A 25659-nucleotide genomic window follows, 5' to 3' on the forward strand; every position below is an offset into this window, starting at 1 on the left:
GGAAAGAAAGTAATGGCTTTGGGATGCATCATATCTGGGGCTCTTTGAATCTAGACACCCAGAAATGTGGATCTGGGGCCAGAAGAGAAGTCAGGTCTCTAGATGATCATCAGAGACATTGGTCAGGGAGCCGATTACATAGAAGTGATGGAGGTCTCAGGCAAAGATAAGACTGCTCCAAGAGAGATTACAAGAAAAAAGAAGCCAAGGATGAAATTTTCGAAAACATCTAAAATTCGCTTAGGATTGTGTGTAGTACGTACACACAATCCTAACACTCTGGAGGCAGAGGCAGGAGGATGGCTGCCATCCAGGCCCGATTTAAATAGTAAGTTTCAGACCAGCCAGGGCTACATAAAAAGACTGTGAAATAATTCTAAATTATTACAGACTGTAAGTGTGTTTTATGTGGCAGGGCCTATGGAGTACTGGGCACACATCAAGTCTTGTTTTATCTTTCGCTCTTTATGGACATGGCCTTGTGATGCAGCACAGCTTCGAACTTATGCTCCTCCTACCTCTTCCTCCCAGGTTCTGGGATTGTAAGTACACAGCACTGTGTCTAGCAACTGGTTTCATTTTTGTTTGTTAAAACTAAGTACCTTCCAATGGGAGGAAAAAAACCCCAATAAAATAAAGTAAATAAAATTAAGAATCTTGTCAAAGCACAGGAACATGTACACACATTTGACTCATTTAGACTGTCTTTCCTTAAATTATAAGGATCATAGAAGCTATTGCTTGTTGAATGAGATTTATTGAACATACGAGTTCCTAGGAACTCATGAAGCTGCCCACATGCCACACGCATCCTTTGGGGACACAGAGAGAGGAAGGATGAAGCACTTGGGTGCCATGGGGTTTGGTTTTATACAGAAAGAGACAGCAGAAGCCATCTTAAGAAGGTAACTTTCAATAAGTCCCTGAGGGATCCAGTCTTGCTCTGGGAGGAGCATGGCAGACAGAGGGAGGAGTCAGTTCAGAGGCCCTGAGCAGGGAGCACGGTACTATCCTGTGTTAGAGGAACAATGAGGGACCATAAGGTTCCAGTGGAGCATAGAGCGAGGTGCATGGTGAGGGGGTACCCTAGGTGGGAAGAGAAGCTCCTGAATGTCTCTGAGCCCTGAGGCTACTGGGGCTTCTGTGCTCAGTGTCAATGCAGGAGATCAAGTCTGAAGTCAGAAGAATGAGAACAGAGAAAGCTGGCTCAAACCAGGGTGGTACGGCGAAGCTGGGGAAAGGTAGTCAAAGTCCAGAATCTATTTGAAGGTGCACCCACACCCCTTACCTAGATCAGATGTGGTGGTAAGAGAGAGAGAGAGGTGTATAAAAAGACTGGGGTGTCAGTCTGAACAAATGGAAGAGGGCTTCACTATGGAAGTCATTCACTCACTCACTCACTCATTCATTCATTCATTCAATCAATCAATCAATCAATTATTTAGTGTGTGTATGCATGACAAGAGGGCAATTTGTGGAAGTCAGTTCTGTCCTTAGACCATGTGGGTCTTGGTGATGGAATTCAGGCTGCTTGGCTTGGCAGCAGGTGCCTTTACCTAGGCCATCTCTACGATCCCATGGCCCTTATTCTTAATGAACGGATCAACTACTGTCTGGAAATACAAGATAAATCGGTTACTCACCAGGTACTAGCGCTCGCCCCCTTCCACATGCTGTAGGAGTAGTCAGCATTTCTGTAGGACATGACGCTCACCATCCCTGAGAGGAACCAGAACAAAAGAACACAGCCCTTCACTTCACAGGCATGCTGGGTCAGCGGGCGAGACCTCTGCGGTGTGAGCAGCAAGCATGAGCTCTGTGGCCAACACTGGACTTCTCACAGGAATTACTTGAGTTGGGAATCAAATAGAACATTCTGCTCCCATTCAGAGAGAATGGAAGAGCTCCACAGAGTCTGGAGACAGGTGTCTTGTTTCTCATCCAAGCATTTTGATAAGTTAAGACAAAATGTCACTTTTTTTTATTGCTAAAATTCTTTTGTAAGTAACCATATATGTCTAATTCTTAACAATTTAAATATTATATTCAATATTTGCTTAAAATTCTGTAAAACGCATAAAATAATCATTGGTTTTTTTTTTTTTACCTTCTTTTATTTTTTTCTGCAGGCTCTGTTTTCTAGTCAATGTATCAGGATAGAAGATATTCCAATGGTTTCCTGCTTCCAGGTAGTGGAAAACGTAGAACACCGGGGCTATGCTCATGAGTTCTGCCTCGGCACTGCCCTTGGGGAGGTGGGTTAGGATGTCGATGCCTTCCTTACTCAGAACCGTGGACAAGAATTCCCCTATAAGCAGTCCTGAAAGAAAAAGAGACCCAAGTGGACACAACCACTCACAATCTGCTCCCAACCGTGTATTCTGAAGCGGAAATGATCAAAGTCTCTTCCCTTTTTTAATATAAGCAGTTTACCTGTGTCCCAGAAATCAGGGGGGAAAACTGGTTTTGATTAGGAGCATGAAGTCTTGGTGTAGCGTGGTAGACAAATGGCTGCATAGTTAGGTGCCAGCGTCATAGCCACACTGACCAATCCTCAGGTGAAACAAGGCAAAAGAGCCTGAATGGAGAGGGCGCTGGCCCCTTAGTCTATAGCGACACTGTGCAACCCTGGGCAAGCCAATTTCTTATGAGTCTAATGTTAAGATCGCACATGATCAGTGGTGGCGCATGCCTTTAGTCCCAGCACTTGGGAGGCAGAGGCAGGTGGATTTCTGAGTTCAAGGCCAGCCTGGTCTACAGAGTGAGTTCCAGGACAGCCAGGGCTAAACAGAGAAACCCTATCTCGAAAAAAAAAAAAAAAGATTGCACGTGATATCAAAATATCAAAAAGACCCTTTCTAGGTCTGATACTCTGTGATTCCAATATTTGATCTGAGATAAAATGCAGTCAGGACATTCTGTCCCGTTGGTGATGTGTTCCCTTACTGCAAAGACTGAAGCCCCTGGGTAACTGATCAATGATGGCTTTCCTGCAAACACCCTGGAGGGCAAAGAATCCCTGCTCTGGTTTGAATGTCTCTGACCCTCCATCTGCTGCAGCCCAACACACACAGGCGGTGGTGTTAGAAGGTGAGTTTTTCTGGAGGGTGTGGGGAGCTATTTATCCCTTGACCCTTTCTTCTTCTATCTTTAACCATGAGAGGGTGACCCGCCAAGACAGCAGCTGCAAAAACAGGAACAAGCTTTGCCAGGCCCTCCGTTACCTTGATCTTGGACTTGCAAAACTCCAGAATATGAATCTGTTCTTTATAAACCAGACTCTGGTGTTTCATGATAGCTGCATAAACGGGCTAAGCAAACTCTACCCACCACCCCAGGACTGAAGCTTGGAAGGAAAGTGAACGCCTCAAGGCTAAGTAAACCCCACCACCCCAGGACTGAAGCTCGGAAGGAAAGTGGACGCCTCAAGGCTAAGCAAACCCCACCACCCCAGGACTGAAGCTCGGAAGGAAAGTGGACGCCTCAAGGCCATTTGCAGGTGCAGAAGTCTTTAGTGGAGGCAGGACTGGCTGCTGAGACCCTGGGAAGCTAAGTGTGAAGCAGCTGTACCCCAGTCTAGAGAAGTCACTGGGCTAACAACAGGTACCCTCGCCTCACAGGTTAGTTTCCAAGCACATTAGGGGAAGACAGTTGGAAAAGTAAGCAAGTATTTGAAGACAAGGAAAACGGAAGACAGAGTTCTGTCAGAAGACAGAACCTGTGTGTGGAGATGAAGAAAAATTGTTTAATTTTAGTTTGAAGCACAGATTGATGTGGATGGCCTTCAATTTCTGATATTCCTGCTTTCATCTCCCACGGCCGGGATTATGGGCGGGCACCACTGTACCAAGAACTTCATGCATGCTAGGCAGCCACTCTAGCAACTGAGCTTCCTTCTTGGCCCATAAATTGGATTTATTAATTTACCTTTTACACTCAAAGTCCTTTCGACGTTGGTTTTGGGGACCAAATCTAATGGTATCTTGTATGGGAATTCCTTTCGTCTGTTAACAATACCTATAAAAACAGCAACAACAAAAACAACAATATAAAGATTAGATTTGCCCAGAGTTCTTAACTTATTTTTTTTACTTATTCACTTTACATCTTGCTCACTGCCCCCTCTTAGTCACCCCCTCCCACAGCCCTTCCCCCACTGTCCTCTCCCCTCCTGTTCTGAGTGGGTAGGGGTGTTAGCATCAGGATATCCAATGCCTGTGGCGATGTGTGGGCGGGTCCACAGACCTGTTGCCAGGGCAACAGCCACCATATTCCCAGAATCCATTGGGCTCACCTCCCACCTTTACCTGTGGTCATACGTCACAACCCATATATATATATATATGTATATATATATATATATATGTATGTATATGGAACATTCCTCCATCTCTCTCTCTCTCTTTCCCTCCTCTCTTTCTGCACCACTACCCCCTCTCTCCCTCTCAATTAAACCTCTTACACCTGGAAGTGTTTGGGCCTAGTGTGTGGTATGTTCTGACGTGACCCACCATTCTAACATATCAAGGGGCAGCCTGGGTATCCCCCAACTCTGGCATGCCCAGAGTTCTTAACAGAAAAAACTATTTTTAGATTATATATCTACTAACTAATTTTTCCACAGTAAAACACATTTATAATAACATTATAACATTAAAGTCTTAAAAAGACAACAATTGTCAAAGATTTTAATCAAACCGTAGGCTTGTATAATTTCCTTAAACAAAGCACTGAATTTGGTGTAAGATTCCTGGTCTTTAAAAGATAAATGACTTATATATCAACTTTATCCACTAGGAAGAAGTAGCATGCCCCAAACCACTGACATGTAATTTCTGGGTTGTCTGACCATCAGCTCCATTGGGAAACATGGCCATTCTTTGTACCTCCCCTCTCCCCAGTCTGATTTAAGCAGTTTTCTATGTGCACAAGCTCCACAGCTTCAGAATGCCAATGTCAGAGAATTTTAAATTACAGCCACTCCCTATTTTATGTCATAAATAGTGTAAAAATTGAGCAAATAGAGACACCTCATAAAAATACCAAGGAGCAAGGAATGTCCACTAAGCCTAAAGACAGAGCTTCAGAAGAGTTTACCGAGCAAACATCCATCCCCAGGAGATGCCCTAACTGTGGGGAGTAACGCCCGGTTCCAGGAAACGTCCCTGGGAGGGTGGGGCATAAAGGTCAATGAGGACCAAAGACAATGGGCTCCACCAATGAGAGATAAACAACTCATGCTGTAAACCTATGTACTGAAAAGTATAAAAAGTGTGTGTGCTTTTGTTCCTGGTCATCCCCTTTGCTCTGAAGGCAGGACGAACGAACCCAGTATACTGGCAATAATGAACCTCATGTAATTTACAGCGATCTCCCTGTTTCTTCTCGAGTGGGGGACCCATGCCGGAATCTAACAATAGAACCATTTTAGTAGTTAACACAGAGACTTGGGACTGTTCCAAGTGCTAAGAGTAACTGGCTGAGAATACTAGAGAAAGGCCATGTGTATGAACCCTGACCCCTAGGCTCAGGGTGAGAGCCAGAAGATGGGGAAGAGCTCTGTATCTTCTGGCTGTGACTGCGGGTGTTCATGAGCCCAGGGTAGCAACTCAGGGTCAAGTCAGTAAAAAGGTCATGCAGGGATGAGGGAGTGGTCCCTGTTGTGTAACAGTTTCCTCTGAGATTGAAACAGTCCACCCTGCAGGAAGCTCCTTAAGCAGAAAGGTAAACAATTCAAAAGCAGCTTCAGGAAGTCCCAGGGAGACCAGATTGACTGGATCCCTCCCTGCCAGACTAAGTGAGAAAACTCCAGCCTCTCAGACAAGCCACCCTGCAGAGTCTGCAAGACCAGCTGCCTAGGAGAAGCAGACTCCAACCAGGCTTCCCGGAAGAGATTTAGATCAACTGAGGTAACGGGAAACCACTAGCCTGTTGAACTGCCTCCAAGTTGCATAGTGTGCTCCAGGCTCCCAGCTTTTGTGAACTGTCACTTATGCTGAGGTGACCTTTGGTGATGCATCTGTCTGTGAATCATGTCTGGAAGTAGTAACCTGTCACCCATATTCTGGTAAGTAATCCCTGTATAACTCGTTGGTTCACCAAGTTAACTTTGATGGCATTCTGACTTTGGTCTGTTGGGGGTTCCCTATGGTGGATGAGGAGATATATGCCTAGTCACCCCAGGGAGAGAATTGTCACACAATAGACCCTGTTCTTCCCTGGGGAAGCTATTGGCAATTGATAGCTACCAAAGAAGGGAGAGTCAGTTTTCTTTAGGGAGGTAGACCCTGGTAAGTTGCCTATACCCTGGTGGATGACCTCATATCCATGAATATATGGGCGACACTAATTGGACCCGGTGGGCTAAAAAAATAAAAAAAAATGAAGTAAATAAATAAAACTTTAAAAGATGACATGAAATTGGGAAGGAGATGAGCTAAGAGAAGTTGGGGTGGGTAGTAGAGATTAGCTATGATCAAGATTGTATTCATGCATGAAAAATTTAAAGAATAAATAAAAATATTGTTAAAATATCCTGCCACCCCCCAAAACATGATACTATTTGTTCCTGTACTGACAGAGAACCAAGCTTCCACTAAGCTAGCTAAGTTTCATATACAAGCTCTGTTTTTATTTTATTTGTATTTTGAGACAGGGTTTCTCTGTGTAACAGAGCCCTGATTTTCCTGGACTTGATTTGTAGACCAGGCAGACCTCAAACTCACAGACATCTTCCTGCCTCTGCCTCCCAAGTGCTGGAATTAAAGGCATGCACCATCATGCCTGGCTGCTTTTACTGTTTTAACATTGTACAGGGATAGTACAGGTGGTGCCAAGATCCAAGGCTTAACTGTAGGGCTCATCAAAGTCACCATAGTGAAAATCTAGCTCTAGCACTTAGCATAGTCCCTGGCAAGCGAAAGAGGTTATACATAAGTTCTGAGATGTCATGGATGAGCAATGTGGCTTTGGCAAAGATACAAGAACATTCTTCAAGAAGCATCTTTGTTATTTAACCCTTGATAAGCCCTGAAGATACTGTGCTAAAATGAGTCAGTGAATGTATTTAGGAAGTTTGAACTAAGGGTGACAGGGCATGGAGTTTAAGGAGCTTAGCTATTGCATGTGCTGTGTTTCTATGTTGCATTTACTCTATGTTATAGAGAGGTAAGGATTTTTCAAAGGATTTTTAGGGCAAAAATACTGCAGACCAAGAACCTGAGTACAGTCATGTTGTAACAATTTAACTAGGGCTGTAGTCTGGCTGAAGACAGTTGTTAGCCCAGCTCATTCTAACTTTCAGAAACAGCCTGTACTTAGCTCAGGATTCAGTTCCCAGTGTGTGAAAAGCTCTTTCGTTGAGAAGATTCACAGCCTATCAGTTGAAGAAGAAGAGATGGAGCAGTCGAGGGGACTTTGAGTGACTCATCTGACTATGGTGTCTCTAACGGTGCTTTTTAATTGCAGAATGACTTGTTTTCAGATGCTCTTTAGACAGAGGCTTTTATAATAAAACAGCCTGTTACTGTCTTTATGACTAGACTATATCAAGTGCAGGGGATGAGTTGTATTGCAATGTGTTCACATTGTAATGCCCACTAAGTATTGTTAATAGAGTTATGTTTGGCCCCCACTCACACAGATCCCAGCCAGTTACATTAAAGTTACATTTTAATTCTGTGGCTGGAAGATGACATGTAAAAATTGAAATCATTTTTCCTACCATAAATTCCCTTAGGGTCCAGAGTCACACCGGCATAGCTTTCCCTCTTGACTCCTTCTGGCTAAAGAGAAACCAGAAAACATACCATTAAGGGCATAATTACATTTATAAGATATGAATTTCCTTGGATTGAGTTTCTCTAGTCCACTTTGCCAGTTAAAAATAATTATAATAAAAAAACCCTCCTTCTCTGAAAAGGCAAACTTGATATAAATACTTCAATACATACATGCAATGAAAAGATCCTGGCTATTTGAGTATTAATCAGACTGAATGCTTAAATGGATGTTCTTCTAGGTCAGGTTATTGGTCTGAATACTTTGTATATATTAACTCATGCAGCTTCCACGAACCTCTGGTAGGTATAACAATAACAGATGAGGAAGCCAACGAGAAGGTTAGTAATTTATCCTGTGTAATGCTGCTGGGAAGCTCGGAGCCAGGACTGAAAGCAAAGAAGTCTGCTCCATTTCCTAATGTGAAACAGACATGCACAGGAATGAGCAGAGCCCAAAAGAATCGGCACAAAAGATTCGGAACAGCTTTTCTTTTCAACAATGATTCAGTGAATTGGCCATGGTGGCCTCAAACTTGCCTCAGTCTCCTGAGTAGCCGGGATGACAGACATAAGTCACTGTGCTGGCTGAATACGCATTTGATAAAGTTAATGGCATAGTGCAAAACAACCCAAAGAATGAAGGCTTCGGATGACCTGAGAGGTCATTAACTAGCTGAACTAGCTGTGTAACACTTGGAGGAACAATATTTCATTTTAAATTAGAAAATCATAATTGTGGGATTTTAATGTCAGGAGAATACTCAGCAAATAGCAGGACCAACAATACTTAACGTGCTGCTGTTTCCCCCTTTGGCCTGCTTATTACCTATTTACAGAGCGGGAAATCTTCATGGCGAGTTCTTTAAATGTCCGCTACTTCTTTATATTCAGTATTTAGCCTCATATTTTGCACACAGATATCGAGATACACTTTCTGATAAGATGGCAGGGTGACCCAGAAGGTGCGTATCAAATAGCAAAACTTGGGAATCCTGAAGTTGGGCTTTATTGGTGATTTTCTTTTTCTTTGTGAGCTTTGGTACTTTTATTTTCTGCAGAGAGCAGGCATTACTTTTCTATTTAATAATTTCATGCATAATTTCAAATTAATGTATAAGTTACAAGAAAGCATCACAAATGTGTGGGAGCTTCTGTGGGATTCCTCAACTGTTACCATGTTCTGTTTACACCATCATTTCTCTCCCTTGCTCCTGGCCCCAAAGATAATTATGGATACAAATTGTTGATAGCATTTCCCCCAGAAACAGATTTTTTAAAAAGAACCATATTTTTCTTACCACTACCCGTAATGTCTTTACTAAGATTTCTTTCCCAAATGAAGTCTCTAGTGAGAAGTTTATGGAGTGAAGGCCAATTTCCAGAGGAAGCAGGCTGAAGGTCACCAAGTGACTGGACGAGCCCTCTATTCTCTGGCGCACACATTTGGAGGACCTAGAGGTCTGATGGCTAGCAGCTGAGCTTCCTGGAGTGCAGATCCCCTCCACAGCAGACATCTTAACACAGAACTGAAATACGACAGGTATATGGGTAAGAACAGCTCATCATTTGAGCCACATTTGATGAAAGAGCAACGTAGGTGTGTATGTGTGGCATGTATGTATGTATGTATGTATATGTTCACTCTGAATTGTGCTGGTTTGGACACAAACTCTCCCCTGGTTTGTTAGCATTATTAAAGTAACCCCTATGGGTCTAAGGCCTGGTAGAAGATTCATTTCAGATTTCCTACAGGTACATACAAACTGATGTGGGTCCTAGCGATGTCATGGAGTATCTGAAAACTCCGCACTAGCTCAGAATTGTCATATCTTCCTCAGGGTGCTGCCCACTTGATTATGTCACAGCTACCAGGATTCTTTGTTCATGCTACTGTGATGTGGTTGTCTTGTTCTCTTTCCAGTCTGCATTTTGGGTAGCAGCAGCCTTGGGTTTGGCTGTTCGGTGTCTTACCTGTGCCTTTACCTCAGCGTTGACTTATGATAGATGGTAGAGTGACACATGATTGAAAATTCTATATGTGACTCATTCAAAGGCTTACCTAATATATACCCAACTGAAGTCCCTAACATTATTATCTTCCCATTTGTGCCCTGTTCTATAATAAAACCCACTCTAGAAAGATGTAGATTTTAACTTGGGCCTTCCTCATTTGAACTGTGTTGTGAAAACACATTATGTGAGCTCTCTCGCCTTCTGGTAACTTCTCATTGATTTCTGGCTCAAAGAGTGAATACAGTTTCATCTTCAACTTGGTGAACTGATAGAGTTAAGAGCTGTGCCCAAAGAGTAACAGCCATAAAATCCAGAATCAAGCAGATAAGCACAAGAGAATGCAGACATTCAATAGCTAATCTTGAGGGAGTTCCCGCCAAATGTAAAGTGCTATCTGCATGTTGGCCACATTTTTGGGCCAGTGCTAACCATGATGGATATAGGAGGAGATGGAGGAGACAATGGGCTAAGAGTTTCCAAGTGTTGTAGATGTAGAATAGGGGAAGGAAGGCACAGAAGAGTCACTTGATAGCATTCAACATAAGATCGTTATAAAAAATCGTAACAGCTGGGCTGGTGTCATAAGGCTTTGATGCCAGCACTTGAGAGGCTGGCCCAGGAAGACCATAACTTTGAGACCAGTCTGGGTTATGCATGAAGGTCCAAGCTAACCTCAACTGTATGGCGAGAGCCTGTCTCAAACAATAACAAAACAACCAAACTAAACCCAAAAGCCCAAATTCAAACAGTAATAGCCACAATAAGTCCTTGAAGTAAGCTGAAATTAGGAAAGGAGTTTTGAAACCATGGGGCAATATGGAGAAAAAGCCACACGCAACAGGAGTTCTCAGTAATTGCCAATAGGCCAAGATCAACTGTGAACCCTAGACAGCACATTTAAACAAACAGCAGCCTTTATTTTTAAAAACGAGGGTGGCTCCACTAGAGGTACCCCAGCAGAAACCTCCTGCCTAGCTGGTGTGAGGAACCAAAGCATAGAGCATGAGGCGGTCACCACAGCTGGATACTGAAGACCCTCTGAGTTCTGCGTATATTCTTTACGCAAACTCTGCTGAATCTTGAACAACACACAGTACAGTCTCTAAGCATTTCGGCTCAGGCTTAAAGAACTGGACAGAGATTTTAGAGTTTGGGATGGTATCTAGCTAATTGCCTGTTAAAATATGTAAACAAACCTCTACAGAGGAATATAATAAAACCCAGAGTCTTTATATAACTTCAATTAATGAGGTCACAGGGCACAGGGCAACTTAATTTATACTTCAAGGGAGAGGGAACTAACAGGGCTGGCCCTGGACTATCATGATGACTTGTTTTGATATAATGGAAGCCGAAGATTAGATTTAACTGGCAACACCATAACCTTCCAGTTTCAGTTGTGTCACCATATAACACAGTGGCTTTGGTTGACTACTGTGACAGTAAAAACTAGAATTGGGCAGCTAGGATTCAGGCACATAATTTAAGTAAGCTGAATTAAAATTCCAGTGTTTAAAGTAGAAATGATTCTACAAAAATATGTTGAAATAAGGATAATAAATTTGACAGTATTCTAGTTTCCAGATTTTTTTATTTATAAAAATGATTGTGATTCATTTAGAGTGGAATTTCTGCTGAACTTACTATTATTTCTAAGAATATATACCCATAGTCATTAGACTAACAGAAAACATTTACTTCCTTTTTATAATTTTATTGATTGTTTGGGAATTTCACATCATGATCCCTGAGTATACTTCTCAGTCCTCACAGGTCCACCCTCCCCCCACCTTTTGAGACTCTCTCCCCACCCCCAAGACTCCCCTCAAAAAAAGGAAAAAGAGAAAGAAAAATGGTATAATTTCTGTTGCCTATATTCTCACTGAAGCATGGTCAAACTCCTGGTGACCGGCCCCTTAAATGAAGCTGAGTCTTCCCCACCCGCATTCACTTCAGAAGCCATCTCTAGTGGAGAGCTATGCTTCAGCATCCTTACCACAATTTTAAAGATGTCTCTTTGGCGGATAGGCTGTTACTTTTTGGGGGGTTGGGTTGGGAAGAGGACAGGATGGGACTATCACAGAGACTTTTTATGTCCCCCTTTCTCAACTGTGAGTCTGCAGTCATCAATACCATGGCAAAAGTAGCTTCCCTGTCCTTTATAGTCTGCGGGATTATGGATCCTGGATTTGCACATGGTTTCTGGAGACAGCAGCACAGACCATGGACTTCCATGAAGATCAACACAGACCCCTGCTGCAGGAAGACCACAGACCCAAACATGGTCCTTGGAGGAAGCATGGCCCTGGACATTACCATGGCCTCAGGTGGCAGCACAGGCCACTCAGATCAGTAAGTCCCCTGTAGCAGCACAACCCATGGACATCAACACAGCTTCAGGTAGCAGCACAGATGGTTGACATCTGCCTGGCCTTTGGTGGTAACATGGACCACAGACATAGACCCCAGCTGCAGTAGGACCCCAGACCTGGACATGGCCCTTGGTGGCAGACTGGACTTGGATTCACCAGGGCCTCAGGTAGCAGACTAGACCAAGGACATCCTTATGACTTTCAGTGGTAACCTGCACCAGGGACATAAACATGGCTCCCAGCTACTGTAGGGCCATGGGCATGGGACAGGTGACCACAGATATCAAAGTGGCTTCCATGGGCAGCACAGACCATAGAGATTTTTCGAGGAGCAAAATGAACTGTTCTTTATCTTGGACATCCAGTCGTTGCTCAGAGCCAGGGCGATTGATTGTGCGCCTGTGCAGCATATTTGGGGGCTGAGTCCAAGTGTAAGCTCCAGGCTGCAGCACATCACCCTGTTATGCCTCCTCAGCAACGCATGCTCACCCGATCCATCTCAAGCTTCTCTCACACCAGTCAACACTGTCTGACTCCAGTTCTGCCTCTCCTCCACTCACCGCTGCACTCCTCGATCTGTTCTGCCTCTCCTCCACTCACCGCTGCAGCTCTCTATCTTTCCTCTCTCCACTGAATATCTGTCCACCGTAGTGGCACTGGAAACTCTAAAACCAACCCCCTTGTTTCTTCTGCAGTCACCTTAGCAACAACAGGCTCCCAGAAAATGCCTTTCTTGTTTGCTGCAGTCTTCTCTGGTGGCTTCCGTTTCATCTAGAAATCCCATCTTCTCCAAAAAAGGCTTACTCTGCTAGTTAGATCCCACTACATACATTTAAATGATGTATCAGGCTTATTTCAACTGCTGATGTAATTTTTAAGTATTTAAAAGTGTTCAAAAGTTACAGACTGGCATCTTTAAAAAACTTAAGATGAAAAATTTAGAAGCTGATTTGAAAGTGTACCAATGGAATGCATAGTTTCTTTGAAATGTGTGTGTGTGTATACATATATTTAAAGTTTATATATATATATATGTGTGTATATATATATGTACATATATATATACACACATATATATAAAATTTGGGTGAGGGATCACTGAAATTCTCAGTCCTAAGAATAAAATTAGAAATTTAAAAATATAGCTAGATTTGTGAACCATGTTGGGTTCCTGTCTGACATCTTGTGACTGTGATAAAACCTGTCAGCCTATTATATAATTAGCTGTAGGGGTGACAGATGGTGAGGCTCCCCAAGGTCAGAGTTCATCACTGTCCAGACCATGGGATGGGGGGAGTTGATGAGGGTTGATGTACTTTTAGAGAGTGTGGCTAAACGATGACTCATGAGTGTTAGCTTGTACAGAGAAGAGAGTAAAAGTGCCAGTAGGTTGGAGGATGATGAGAAGGGTTGAGTCAATCAGTGGGATGGGGATTTCTCTAGCCTTCAGACTTGCTGTTGGGGTATTAACAATGGTGAGTTAGGAAAATTGGAAGGAGGCTGTGGCTGAGAGTAGGGAGTAGGTGTCTGAGGACCGAGGAACTGAAGTGAACCACACGAGAGCTCCCCTTTCTCTGAACATTCACAGCACTTTCCTTACCTACTGCACATTGTCCTTCAGACTGGCATCACATGACCTTTAGCCTGTCCCTCCCTCCTTTCTGTACCCCTTCATGTACCAAGTGTACTGCCAGGACAACACTCAATGCATGTGCTTATTGGAGTTGACTTGCACGAGTGTGTATGTGTGTGTGTGTGCTTGTTTATTCTAATAACATTTATCTCCTTATTCTAATATACCATAAAGCACTACTCACCATTGTCCCAGAGGTCATATAATTGTAAACAGTTCCTTTCAATTGGATCTGTTCACCTCGTACAACCGAATATGGTATGTTCATCTCCAGGAAGACATCTTTGAACACCTTTGCCTTGAGTGTATCAGCAACACATATACCTGCAGCCCAAAGGGAAAACATGGTAGGATCATGTTAGGGAATTCTTGTTACATTTTAATGGTACCAATATGTCACATTTGCTTTCTTAAAAAAAAATATTTCATTTGCTTGCTAAATATTTAATTCTATTTAAAACATGCGAATGCTTATTAACTAAAATATCAAATTCTTAAAGATATTTATTGTTGGTGCCACTTAATGAGTATAACATTTTGATTGTGGAGACCAAGATTTTGCAAAGAAAAATTAAACAAATGAAAGCAATCTGGCAGTTATTTATAAAGTATCTGCGTTAGTCGCTTCTCAGGAATGTCAGCCCAAGGGAGGAAACATAAGAGTTGTTTCTAACTCTCCTCAAGCCCCCACTCACTGGCACAAATGAAAGGAAGTACGGACTTGATCGCAGCTTTATAGTTGGTAGCGAGGAGAAGAGCAGAAGGGACTCAGCAGCTTCAAAGGTGTAGGTACACTGGAGTCTTTTGAAAAGGAAAATTAAAAACTTTGCCTCGTATCCTGAGTGAATTAAACATACAGTATCAAAGTACTACATCTTGCTGAATCAAATCCTGCTCAAGTGAGCATGTGACTTGGGGTTTCTTACCATTGTCTGAAATGCCAATGCCTTGAATTTCCCAGGTCGTTAGTGAGTCAGGCAGCGCAACTTGCAGCTGGTTTCTGGAAGTTCAGACATTGATATTTGTGATGGATGATATCACCAACTTGATAAGATTTAGACTACCCACAAGACAAACCTCTGGCTGTACCCATGGAGGATTTTCTTGATTAGGTTAGCCTCTGGATATGCCTGGGAACTATTTTCTTGATTAGGTCAACTGAGTAAAAAAGATTCCCCCTTTAATGTGGGCAGTGCCATTCCCTAGGCTCGGGTTCTCATGTGAAGAGAAGCTAGCTGAACAGGAGCACTTGTTTTATTTCCTTTCTAATTGTTGATGTCCCAAGTTCCTGTGACCAAGACTTCCCAACAGCAATGACCTGAATCTTAGAACTGTGAGCCACAACAAAGCCATCCTCCCTTAAGTTGCTTTGGCTAGATATTTTATCACAGAACCAGGAAGAGAAATGAATATAATATTCAACTACAGTGAAACATTAAAGTTTCTAGTAAGCAAAAACTCATTCAGACAAATGTATTGAGCATCTGCACACCCATCTCAGGTTTGTAGATATTGCACCTGTGGCGTGAACATTGGAGGTAAGAAGGATATCTTTGAACTGTTGCCCTGGCAGACCATATAATACAAAGAAAGATACATTCCCTATTGTTATGTGCCAAAATACAGGAGTAAGGCAATGAATGAAGTGTAACATTGCTTATAACAAATCAGTATAACCAAAACCTGCTGCCTAGGACTAAGCCTGTGTATCTCTTGTAGCTATGGCCTACTGATTCTTTATCAGGCATAGTATCAACAATGTACCAAGTACCCGGTGTTTGTAAGCTGTGGTCCTGCTGTCCACTGGTTTCCTGTCTAGTGGAAGAAAGTTATAAAAATGAGTTGCATGACAGTGTAACCACTGGATCAAGATGGCATTGAAACACATTGGAATCCGTTCCTCTACAAGAATGACTCTAGGCCAGGCCCTGGGTCTGAAATAGGGATCTGAAGTCAGGTTTTCCTTTGGAAGTACTGACTTCTTTTAATCAGGAAATAGGGAAGGAGAAGGGCCACTGTGATACCATGTGACTACAGGGGTAATCAGTCCAGTCATGTTCTGATGCAGGATAGCACTGGGATATTTTACTAGAAGTGCTGAACTAGGAGCAATGTTGAATGGAGTGGACAATGATATGGAAAAAGGATTTCTAATGGGAAGGGCAAGGAGAGGCACAGGGAGAGTCCCGCGGCTCATCTCTAATGTAGGGCTGGCCTGAGAATGATGAGGTAGGGCTCCGTGTTTTCAACATTGCTTCCAATACCTGCTACAGAGGGGCTTCCCATTAAAGTTAAAGCTCTAACCAAAAGTTTAACAAAATACAACTCCATTTTTGTTTTACCTGTTTGTCTTATATACAGATACCTTTTGGCTGGAAATAGTCATCCAATATGGTGTTTAACACATTGCTGTGTGCAGCAAATGCATATCAAAGATACGTTAAATAGAGTGGTATTCTTTACTAGTGATTAATGTCGCCCTGCTCTCAATTCTCAGACAAAAGTACACTAAGCAAAATTAAAACAAAACAAAATTTAACCCGATAGTGGCATGATCTTAACTATAGGGGAAATAGTAATGTCCAGATTTTTGGTAACTTTTTTCCAGAGCAACATCAAAGATACCTTTTGGGAACATGATGAACTTCCCATAGCCAGCTCTCTGGAAAGTAGCTTCGAATTTCTGCCTTCATCACTGGTAACAGGGTCTTTATGTCTGCAGAAAATATATCTAGTTATAGAAACCAATATTAGTTCTGCTTATGGGTGACTTTTTAAGTAAAATTATTCAACTATGACCTACATGTCTTCAAAAAGGGTCAGAAAGACATTCCTTAATGGTTTTAGAACTGAGCTTTCAGACCTTAGAACACTCCTGTACTGACAAAACAGCAAAAGGATATCTGGGGATTTGTTTCCTGTTGAATGTTTTGTCTTTCTGAGATTTTACAAAACATCAGTGAGTCTCTAAAATTATTTATAATTTCTGATTTTGACAGTTAGGTTTATATCAGAAAACATGGAACTTTTCTACAATTTCTGGCTTAATTTCTATTTCCATAATTAAGGTGGATGGACTCTGCTCCATCTGAGATGTACTAATAGGGACTGTTGATTTACCATCGAGTCTCAGGAACCTAAGAACCAGATACACTATGGGAAACAGCAACTCCCAGACATTAGCAGCATGGGTCTAGATCCCTGAGCAAAGCAAGCCGGCTCTAACCTGTCCTAACTCCTGCCCAGGGCCACTCACAAGCCAGGGCAGGCAGGGAGCCACACACAGCCCTGAAGAATGATGGTTGCACAGATCAGACTGTGGGGAGGACACACTGTCTAGAATGGGAATAAACTCAGTAGGGAGGAAGGGCCATGAGGGTGGGTACCATGTAGCTAAAGCCAACTGGAAGATACCAGTTGAAAATCTGGCTAGTGGGGGAAAAATATGTTCTAGATTTTTCATCAGAATTACACTTGGAGAAGCAAAAACTGGGAGGCAACTAAGTGTACATAGTTATGGCAAAATGATCCCTAATAGCATGTTTTTAAATTGCAATACCATTTGTCTGTAGAACATATTCGTTGAGATAGACAACACTTAAGATACACCGCTAAGCAAAAAGAAAAGGGGAGATGCCATTTTGCTTTTGCTTCTCAATTGATGCATAAATGAAGGTCCTCAGTGTTCTGAACACATAGAAAGTTTTATAGAGTTTAAAAGTCACATTGTTGGCTGAAACTGAAATAAGTCTCCCAGTCACAAGTAAACTGAATGTTTTGCTCAATTTAGAAGTATTTTGCTGTATTTGGTCAGTGTAAACACAAACTTCATTTTTTTTTTTTTTTTTTTTTTTTTTTTTTTTTTTTTTTTTTTTTTGGAGACAAGGTATCTTGTAGCCCTGGCTGTCCTAGACCTCACTCTGTAGACCAGGTTGGCCTTGAACTCAGAAATCCACCTGCCTCTGCCTCCCAAGTGTTGGGATTATAGGCATACACTACCACTGCCTAGCACAAACTTCATTTTCAATAGGTATAATGTCACATAGAATTTTAGAGTTCAAGTGTATAATGCAGTTGTCCAAGCAAAGGTTCCTGCTTGAGGCTCGCAGGATAAACCACCACTCAAGCTTTGGGGATGTGTGGGCTTTAGAGTTTCACTGGAGCTGGATCCAAACTTGACTGGGCACTGTACCATTCCAAATCCCCAAGAATAATGGAAGTATTCGGATACATGAGGTCTCTTTTCCACTTCTAGTTTTTAACTGAAGCATCAAAGCTACCTTTCTTAGCCCCATTAATTTACATAGAATCTCCCAAATCAGATACAGGAAAACTCATACTTACGCATCCTTCCCAACTGTACAGGTTTATAGGGGTTTTCTTTTCGGATCTCGTTCGCAATAGTACAGCATGTGTTGAAGGCCCTGATGCAGTGTGGGCCTATGGTAACCCGGGCAACTCGCTGCTCACAAGTTTCATAGTTGTTTGCTCGGGCTCCATCATAACAGCATCTCTTTGGCACAGGGTGTTTGTATTTAGCAGCTGAAATGGTGGCAACATGCAAACCCTTACCATGTGCTGCTGAGGCATCTCAGCTTTAGCACTCTCAAGGGATATTTGGTCCTTGTCATCAGAGGACCTCCTCACTCAGCAGCCTCAGTTGGCCGACTGACCAGCCCCTCCCTGGAACGTCTCCAAAAGCAGGGATAATTTGTCCTCAGCAGGTAATCCTTTCCAACTCATATTGAATGGTCGAAGGGCCTCGAGCAACTAAGCTAAATACTAACTTCCAAAAGACTTCAACCCCTTTTGAGTAAAACAAATGTAATATTCAGGAGACGCTGACATATTTGAAGATGGCTTTTGCTATTATACAGTAACTGGATACCCTGCTTTCTCTAACATTTTTCTGACACGGTTTATAGACTTTCAGTAAGGGTATCATCCTGTTTTCTAAATACTCTCCTAGTGACAGCATTAAAATCGACGAGCTTGTCTAGATGGCCCTTCTTAGTTCGTATTCTGTACATGTTAGCATGTAACTAAATAGTAAGTAAAATTAAAATTTATTACAAAAAGATGGTCAAATATCATATTACCATTTAAATAATTTTCATTAGCTGTATTTTTTTTTTCGAGGCAGGGTTTTTTTGTGTAGCCCTGGCTGTCCTGAAACTCACTCTGTAGACCAGGCTGGCCTCAAACTCAGAAATCCACCTGCCTCTGCCTCCCAAGTGCTGGGATTAAAGGCATGCGCCACCACTGCCTGGCCATTAACTGTATTTTATAAGGATAATCTAAGTCAGTCTTTCTAGCTTTCCCAATGCTGTGACCCTTTAATAAATACAGTTTGCTGTGGTGACCCCAACCATAGTTATTTTTGTTGCTACTCCATAACTCTATTTTGCTATTGTTATGAATCATAACGTACATATCTGTGTTTTCCAATGGTCTTAGGCAGTCAGTGTGAAAGATTTATTTGACCCACAAAGGGGTCTTTTTTTTTTAGATTTATTTTATTTATTTTATGTGTATGAGTACACTGTAGCTGTATAGATGGCCGTGAGTCACCATGTGGCTGCTGGGAATTGAACTCGGGACCTCTGCCGGCCCTGCTTTCTCTGGCGTAATTCACTGTAGCTGTCTTCACACGCACCACAGGTTGAGAAGGCTGACCTAAGCACCATTAACAGTTACATATAGAAAAGAAATAGGTTGCTTGTTAATCGTGGACTTTGTCAGAACAAAGTCAAAGAACATGATTTTAGTGACTAGGTCTACAGAGAGGAAATGCTTGTGATGAGTAATAGTCATTATGTTTTAGTTTTTAGAGATAGAAATGCCTCCTCTTCATGCCAAGAAGGGAACTGAATGCAGGGTCTGTACATGCTGGGTGAGCTCTACACTGAGCTGTATCTCCAGCCATGATGGTACAAACAGAAAAGACAGCAAGTCCCCGAATCAAGATTATGGCCAGTGAAAAATGGCTTCGTTTGGGCTAAATTTCCTGAAAGGGGTGACCTAGACCTGCACACATCTCTGTTTTTACCTATTCCTCTGGAATTGGGGGAGGCTCTCTAGTGTCTCATTTCTACAGCTTTCGATCTGATCATAATGTTTTATGGTCACAAAGGATCTTCACACATACCTTGTTCTTCTATTTTCTGCTGTAGGACCTGTAGGTCTCTCTTTGGCCTGAGAATTTCTTTACAAGCATCATCTATTTAGAAAAAGACAGAGACTTAGAACATGGGGCAAAGGACATAAAAATCTGAAACAGTGAGTTTCATGAAAGTAAGTGTTTGATGCAGCCCCTGTGTGTGTGTGTGTGTGTGTGTGTGTGTGTGTGACAAGCCCATGCTGAGGTTGATTTGGATTAGGCTTGCTGCATGGGTCTGTGCTAGCTCCTCTGTGCATGTGCTGCAGTTGTATAGCTTGGGGTTTTGTGGGACTCCTAACAGCGAGAGAGAGGTATCTCTGACTCTTTTGCCTGCTCTTGGGATCCTTTTTCTCCAACTGGGTTACCTCATCCAACCTTGATATGAGGGTTTGTGGCTAGACTCATTGCATTTTGTTATGTAGTGTTCAGTCATTGTGACCAGGAGGCCTGCTATTTTCTGAAGGAAAATGGAAGAGGAGTGGATCTGGAAAGGGGAAGTAGTGGGAATCTGGGAGATGTGGAGGGAGAGGAAGCTACAGTTGGGATGTATTGTAGGAGAGAAGAATAAATAAAAAGAAACAGATTAGGCTCTATGTGTCACACCTTTGAATGTGATGCCCGCTTGATTTTGAGTATGGTGGCCTTTTGGATCTATGGATTACAATGAACTAATGAACTACCTACCCATTTAGAGGGAACAAAATTTTTATTGAGTTACCTTTTTCTTTTCTAATTTTGTTAAACATTTATTTATGTGTGTATGCATGTGTGTGTACACCTCAAAGAGACTTACAGAGCCATTGACAGTCTTAGAAAGTGGGATAGGAATGAGGTCTGGGGGGTTCTTGTCAGTAATGAGAATGCTGAGTGCCTTACCGTGGTACTGGGAGTCATCTGCGTTTGCATTGGTGAGGAAGGTGAGCCCAGCTAGATGGAATACATCTGCATTGTCACGGCCACCACCTGCCCCACAACCCAGGTCACTCTTATCATCAAAAGCTTGAAACACCTGTCCAGAAAGGTGAAAAACTGAGCTTAGGGCTAATGGAATTATAGTCATCACACTGTGTCAACAAATCTGTGAAATACATGGGGCATTCATACATCTAATGCCCAAAGACCACACTTCCCAACTTCATTCCTTCCATTGTATATATTTCAAAACCTTCCTGTTTAAAACCAGCCAAGAATGGAACCTTAAGCAAATGGCATTGATGAGGAGAATCTTAGGAATTGTCCCAGAGCATATACTATATAGAATATATGATTATATGTTCTATATAATATAATGCATGCATATACTATATAACATGTTATATGTATGTATTAATTAATATATGTATGTATAATGTGTATAAATTATATGTATGTATGTATAAATTAATGTGATAAAGGATGAAGGAATGAACTAATAAGCAACATTAATTTTTGTTTTATGGAAAAAGTCTAGATTCTACATGGGAAATTACTGGGAGTGGTTTATTTTGGCTTTAATGTTGACTCAAAAAATATCCTTTCTTCTCTAAGTGTTTACAACTTCATATTTTCTTGGTTCTTTCTGCCTCTCCCAAAGGAACTCAAGCCTAGAAATAATAGCTGACTGCCATAGAAATAGATGGGAACATATGGACTCTGGCCATTTCCAAATTCTTTTTTCTAAATTCAGAGTTGAGTGAGAATTCAAACAAATGCAGTGATTTCCTAATTCCCTCTCTGGGATCCTAGTACTACTTTTGTAACTACCGGCACCCCTGACCCAGAACCTCCCTCTCCCTCAGCTGAGGACTATAGTTCCCATAGTCCCATCTGCTTATGAAGCTGGTATCTATACTTGGAAGAGCCAAAAGTGATGGCTGACCTGTGCTTTAGGGACAGAAGAAACTCTTTGTTGAGTGTACTGTAGAAAAGAGGCCAGCACCCCTGTGATGGTTTGTGTATGCTCAGCCCAGGGAGTGGCACTATTAGGAGGTGTGACCTTATTGGAGAAGGTATGTCACTGTGGGAGTGAGCTATAAGACCCTAGTCCTAGCTGCCTGGAAGCCAGAATTCTGCTAGCAACCTTCAGATGAAGATGTAGAACTCTCAGCTCCTCCTGCACATTGACTGCCTGGATGCTGTCATGCTCCCACCTTGATGATAATGGACTGAACCTCTGAACCTGCAAGCCAGCCCCAATTAAATGTTGTCCTTATAAGAGTTGCCTTGGTCATGGTGTCTGTTCACAGCAGTAAAGCCCTAACTGAGACAGCACCCTTACTTTCTCCCTCATACCCTGCCCTAGTGGCCATACTTCGACACTCCCCACCCCTCCCCCCCCCCCCCCCCCCCCCCCGTCACCACGGAGGTGCACTTAACTCTTTGCATAGCCCTTTTGGCTTTTCCCTGGACTCCATACACAGCGCTGTCCACTGCGGATAGTGCTACCCACGAGTCTGCTTCAGTCACCATGTCAAGGGATGCAGTTTGGCCTGGAGAATACACATCTTCATCTGGAGACAGACGGACCTAAGAGATCATTTGAAAAGGGAAAGATCGCTTGTGTGTGACAAAACCAATCCAAGGCTTTGGCCCACCTCCTCCAGCTGAGAGAATCACTGCTGTAGACATGTCTCACCTGGAGCTGGTTGCCACACTTCTCCTCAATATTTATCCAGACTGCGTCAGCCACCAATTCTGCTGTCTGCTCCCCTGTGACTATGTAATAGACCAGGAGTCGTGCTGAAGGAACCATGCTCTGGGTCACTGGTATGTTTATATTTTGATAAGATGAATAGAGAAGTTTCTCTTTTGTGCCATACTGTACAATTTTGCCTTTGGATAAAATCTGGAATTAAACAGCAGCAACAACAATCAATAAACAGAAACAGAACCTGTTCGCTAAGGTGACATTTGGAGCTGGAGCAAAAATTACATTGAAAAAAAGGAGAAATTAGAAATTAGAAATGTTTCTACTATGTGCTTCACATTTACTAAAATTCTTTAATTCTCACAACACACCATCGAGACAGGAATATTTATCACCACCAAAGAAACTAATGCTCAGGTCTTGGCACAAAATGGGGAGGACCAGAGTTCAAGTACAGAATCCACATACAGCAGGTACCACAGCTGCCCATGATCCTAGCACTCAGGAGGCAGGAGCAGGATCCCCAGGGACAAGCTGGGTAGTAAGATTAGCCAATCAATAAGTTCTGGATTCAGGGAGAGACACTGCCCCAATAAACAGAGGAAAGTGGTAGAGGAAGGCACTGATGTCAGCTTCAGGCTTCCAAATGTATAGGCACATACAAATGTACCTATATACATGCTCTCATGTACACATGAACTCATGCACTGGCATGCATCCCACACACATACAAAGAAGGACATTGAGGCTCAGGAGCTATCTATAAATGTCGTACTGATTTTAGTTCAAAAGCACATAATAGAAAATTAGAGAGCTATATTTCAAACTAAACCTTTTTGAAATCTCAAGTTTACTAAAACCTCCATTGAATTGTTAACTAAAAAATCTCCAACAGATAAGTAAGTAACTCATAGTAGATAATCCTTATCTGGGGATTAGGTTTTAAAGTCCTGGATTAGATTCTAAATGGGGATTTTAGAGTTATAAAGAAATAACATGAAACTAAAATGACTTCAAAGGTCCTTTGACTCATCTCTAGATAGTAGGACGGCGTTCATCTTACGCATCCTGTAAACAGTTACTCTAATTCTTTAGTAGGTTAATATTTTTCATGGTTCTTGTGTTTCACTGTCTCCTAAACAACATTGAAAGATCTCTGCCTATTTGCCCAGGGGCACTGGAATAATCCATTCCACCTCCTTGACAACCATTAGGCACGTTTTGAACCCTCTCAGCATGCTTAATGGATGCATCTCTTGGACTAGAAACAGGATGATGTTCCATTCTTACCAGCCACAGGGTCTCCTGTTATGCCAATGAGATACATACAATTGAATTAGGTGTAGATAAGTAACCGTTGGCTGTGAGATAGAGTGGATCACACAATAGATGGACTGGCTTGGATGGAATCATTGGCTAGGAAACCAGGAGTCCCCAGTTCAAACCCCAGCCTTCCCTTTCCCAACTCTGAGGAGGTGTGGGCTTGTAACCTCTGACCTCCCCGCTTTGAAATCAGTGTGAGAGATGAGTGCCTGCCTCAAGTAGTTTGAGAGTGCTTGAACGAACTTGGAAATGAGTCGGGAAATCTCAGTGCTGCTTCCCTATTGAAGGGACAGTGTCCTGGTGGGCGAAGGGCGGGATCTCTCATGGATGTACTTACCAAGTAATTATAGTGAGTTATTTTGTCGATATATGGACTCTTGGGGGTAACGATAATATTCAGGTATTCTCCCACAAGCATGGGCTTGTAGTTTTCAGTCCAAGCGATGTAAATGTAACTGCCGCTGAGAGATGAATATGAAATTGCTTCATACTCTTGGCTGGCTTGATTTTCTTCAGGAAGTTCTGAAGCATCAGTTTTGACCTGGAAAGGAAAATTTCAAAATCCCATGTGGTCTGTGAGTAATGGTTTCTGCAAAACATGCCTTTTAAATCCTTTGTCTCTCTAGATTGCTAAATTTCACAATGCCTATTGCTAATGAGAAGATATACCCTTGTCAGTCATTCCAGTGTTTGTATGGTTGGAGTGCAATGTAACCCTAGAAAGTGTATGGGAAATACTGAGAGCAGGGTGGGCTCTGTGGAGGAGCCTGATGAAGCTAAAAGAACGTGTTCTGAGGCAGGGATATGGGAGCATGAGATCCTGATGCACTGGAGACTTCTCCTGGGCGATGAGATGATTCAGTGGTAGGAGAAATGATGGGGAGGCAGCCGTAACTGCTCAGAACTGCTCAGGACTGGAGCATAGGAGTTATGGATGCACAGCATAGTGGCAGTCTGACCCAGTTTCCATGGGAAGCTGTGACACAGGATTGTTCATTAACCTGGCGGGCAGTGATGCCTGCTTTTGGGCAGTGGGAGGGGCCCTAGCTCATGCCCTGGGGCTAGATATATATTGGTTCCCATGCAACTGCCCGTCACTTACTAATTCCAGACCCACTTTCTGGTTAAGAGAGGTTAGAAGCTTCCCTTTGTAGCTACAGAACAGCAAGGATAATGGTCTCAGTTCATCAAACTGATGAAATGAACCTTTTATAAGGCCCTTAGCACAGTGCTCTTAATAAGGGCTCTGTAGATGCCAGTGAGTGTGAGCCTCAGCCCGTGACCTGGGTTATCTTCATAAGTGCCTGTGTAAGCCAGCTTCAGCCAGTGAGTCACGTTATTAGCTCACTAGGATTTTATTAAACACATTTTCTGGGAGAGAAGATGAACTGTGAAAGGGAGTAGTTTATGCATCAGGAAGAAGGGAGTGGGGCTTTCACATGTGATTCTGGAGAAGATAAAATACACATGTATTGGAAGAGGCTATTTCTCCCACCGATCTGCACTGTTTTGCTACTCTGACACGCCTGCATTCTAATATCATCTTTTTGGTATAAAAGGAAACAGTTAATTTCCAATCTCACCCTTGCCCCAAATTTTGACAATTCCCTCTCCCCCCAGTCCCACTACATTAGCAGATTGTCTAAGGTAATTGTTTCATTTTGGGTGCAAAAGGACTTGAGGATAAAATCAGCCACATCTGTCTATACAGCAGCCAACAACACACATAGCCAAAGGCTCACGCTGTTTTA

At 42.5% G+C, this 25659-nt stretch overlaps 1 protein-coding gene and 1 long non-coding RNA gene across 4 annotated transcripts in view; one reads left to right on the top strand and one right to left on the bottom strand.

Annotated features, from left to right (window-relative positions):
- The window catches only part of LOC116090054 (complement C5), a 73910-nt gene that overhangs the window by 28440 nt on the left and 19811 nt on the right, over positions 1 to 25659 (bottom strand). The window contains exons 12-25 of the mRNA XM_031369972.1: positions 24246 to 24449; positions 22574 to 22783; positions 22315 to 22464; positions 20836 to 20968; positions 19948 to 20019; positions 18144 to 18341; positions 16425 to 16515; positions 14726 to 14799; positions 13984 to 14123; positions 9080 to 9307; positions 7724 to 7784; positions 3928 to 4017; positions 2108 to 2320; positions 1644 to 1719 (exon numbers count right to left, since the gene is read on the bottom strand). Of these exons, the coding sequence (XP_031225832.1) occupies positions 1644 to 1719; positions 2108 to 2320; positions 3928 to 4017; positions 7724 to 7784; positions 9080 to 9307; positions 13984 to 14123; positions 14726 to 14799; positions 16425 to 16515; positions 18144 to 18341; positions 19948 to 20019; positions 20836 to 20968; positions 22315 to 22464; positions 22574 to 22783; positions 24246 to 24449 (1940 nt within the window). The remainder of the gene's footprint in view (positions 1 to 1643; positions 1720 to 2107; positions 2321 to 3927; positions 4018 to 7723; positions 7785 to 9079; positions 9308 to 13983; positions 14124 to 14725; positions 14800 to 16424; positions 16516 to 18143; positions 18342 to 19947; positions 20020 to 20835; positions 20969 to 22314; positions 22465 to 22573; positions 22784 to 24245; positions 24450 to 25659) is intronic.
- The window catches only part of LOC116090055, a 31431-nt gene continuing 11516 nt past the window's right edge, over positions 5745 to 25659 (top strand). For 2 of the 3 annotated variants that reach the window (XR_004118530.1, XR_004118531.1), the window contains exons 1-2: positions 5745 to 6067; positions 9124 to 9329. This is a non-coding gene — a long non-coding RNA (uncharacterized LOC116090055). Of the gene's footprint in view, positions 6068 to 9123; positions 9330 to 11959; positions 12147 to 25659 lie in introns of all 3 variants that reach the window. The other variant, XR_004118532.1, reaches the window with a different exon arrangement.

This window comes from Mastomys coucha, unplaced genomic scaffold, assembly GCF_008632895.1.
Source record: "Mastomys coucha isolate ucsf_1 unplaced genomic scaffold, UCSF_Mcou_1 pScaffold15, whole genome shotgun sequence".
Classification (NCBI taxonomy): Eukaryota; Metazoa; Chordata; class Mammalia; order Rodentia; family Muridae; genus Mastomys; species Mastomys coucha.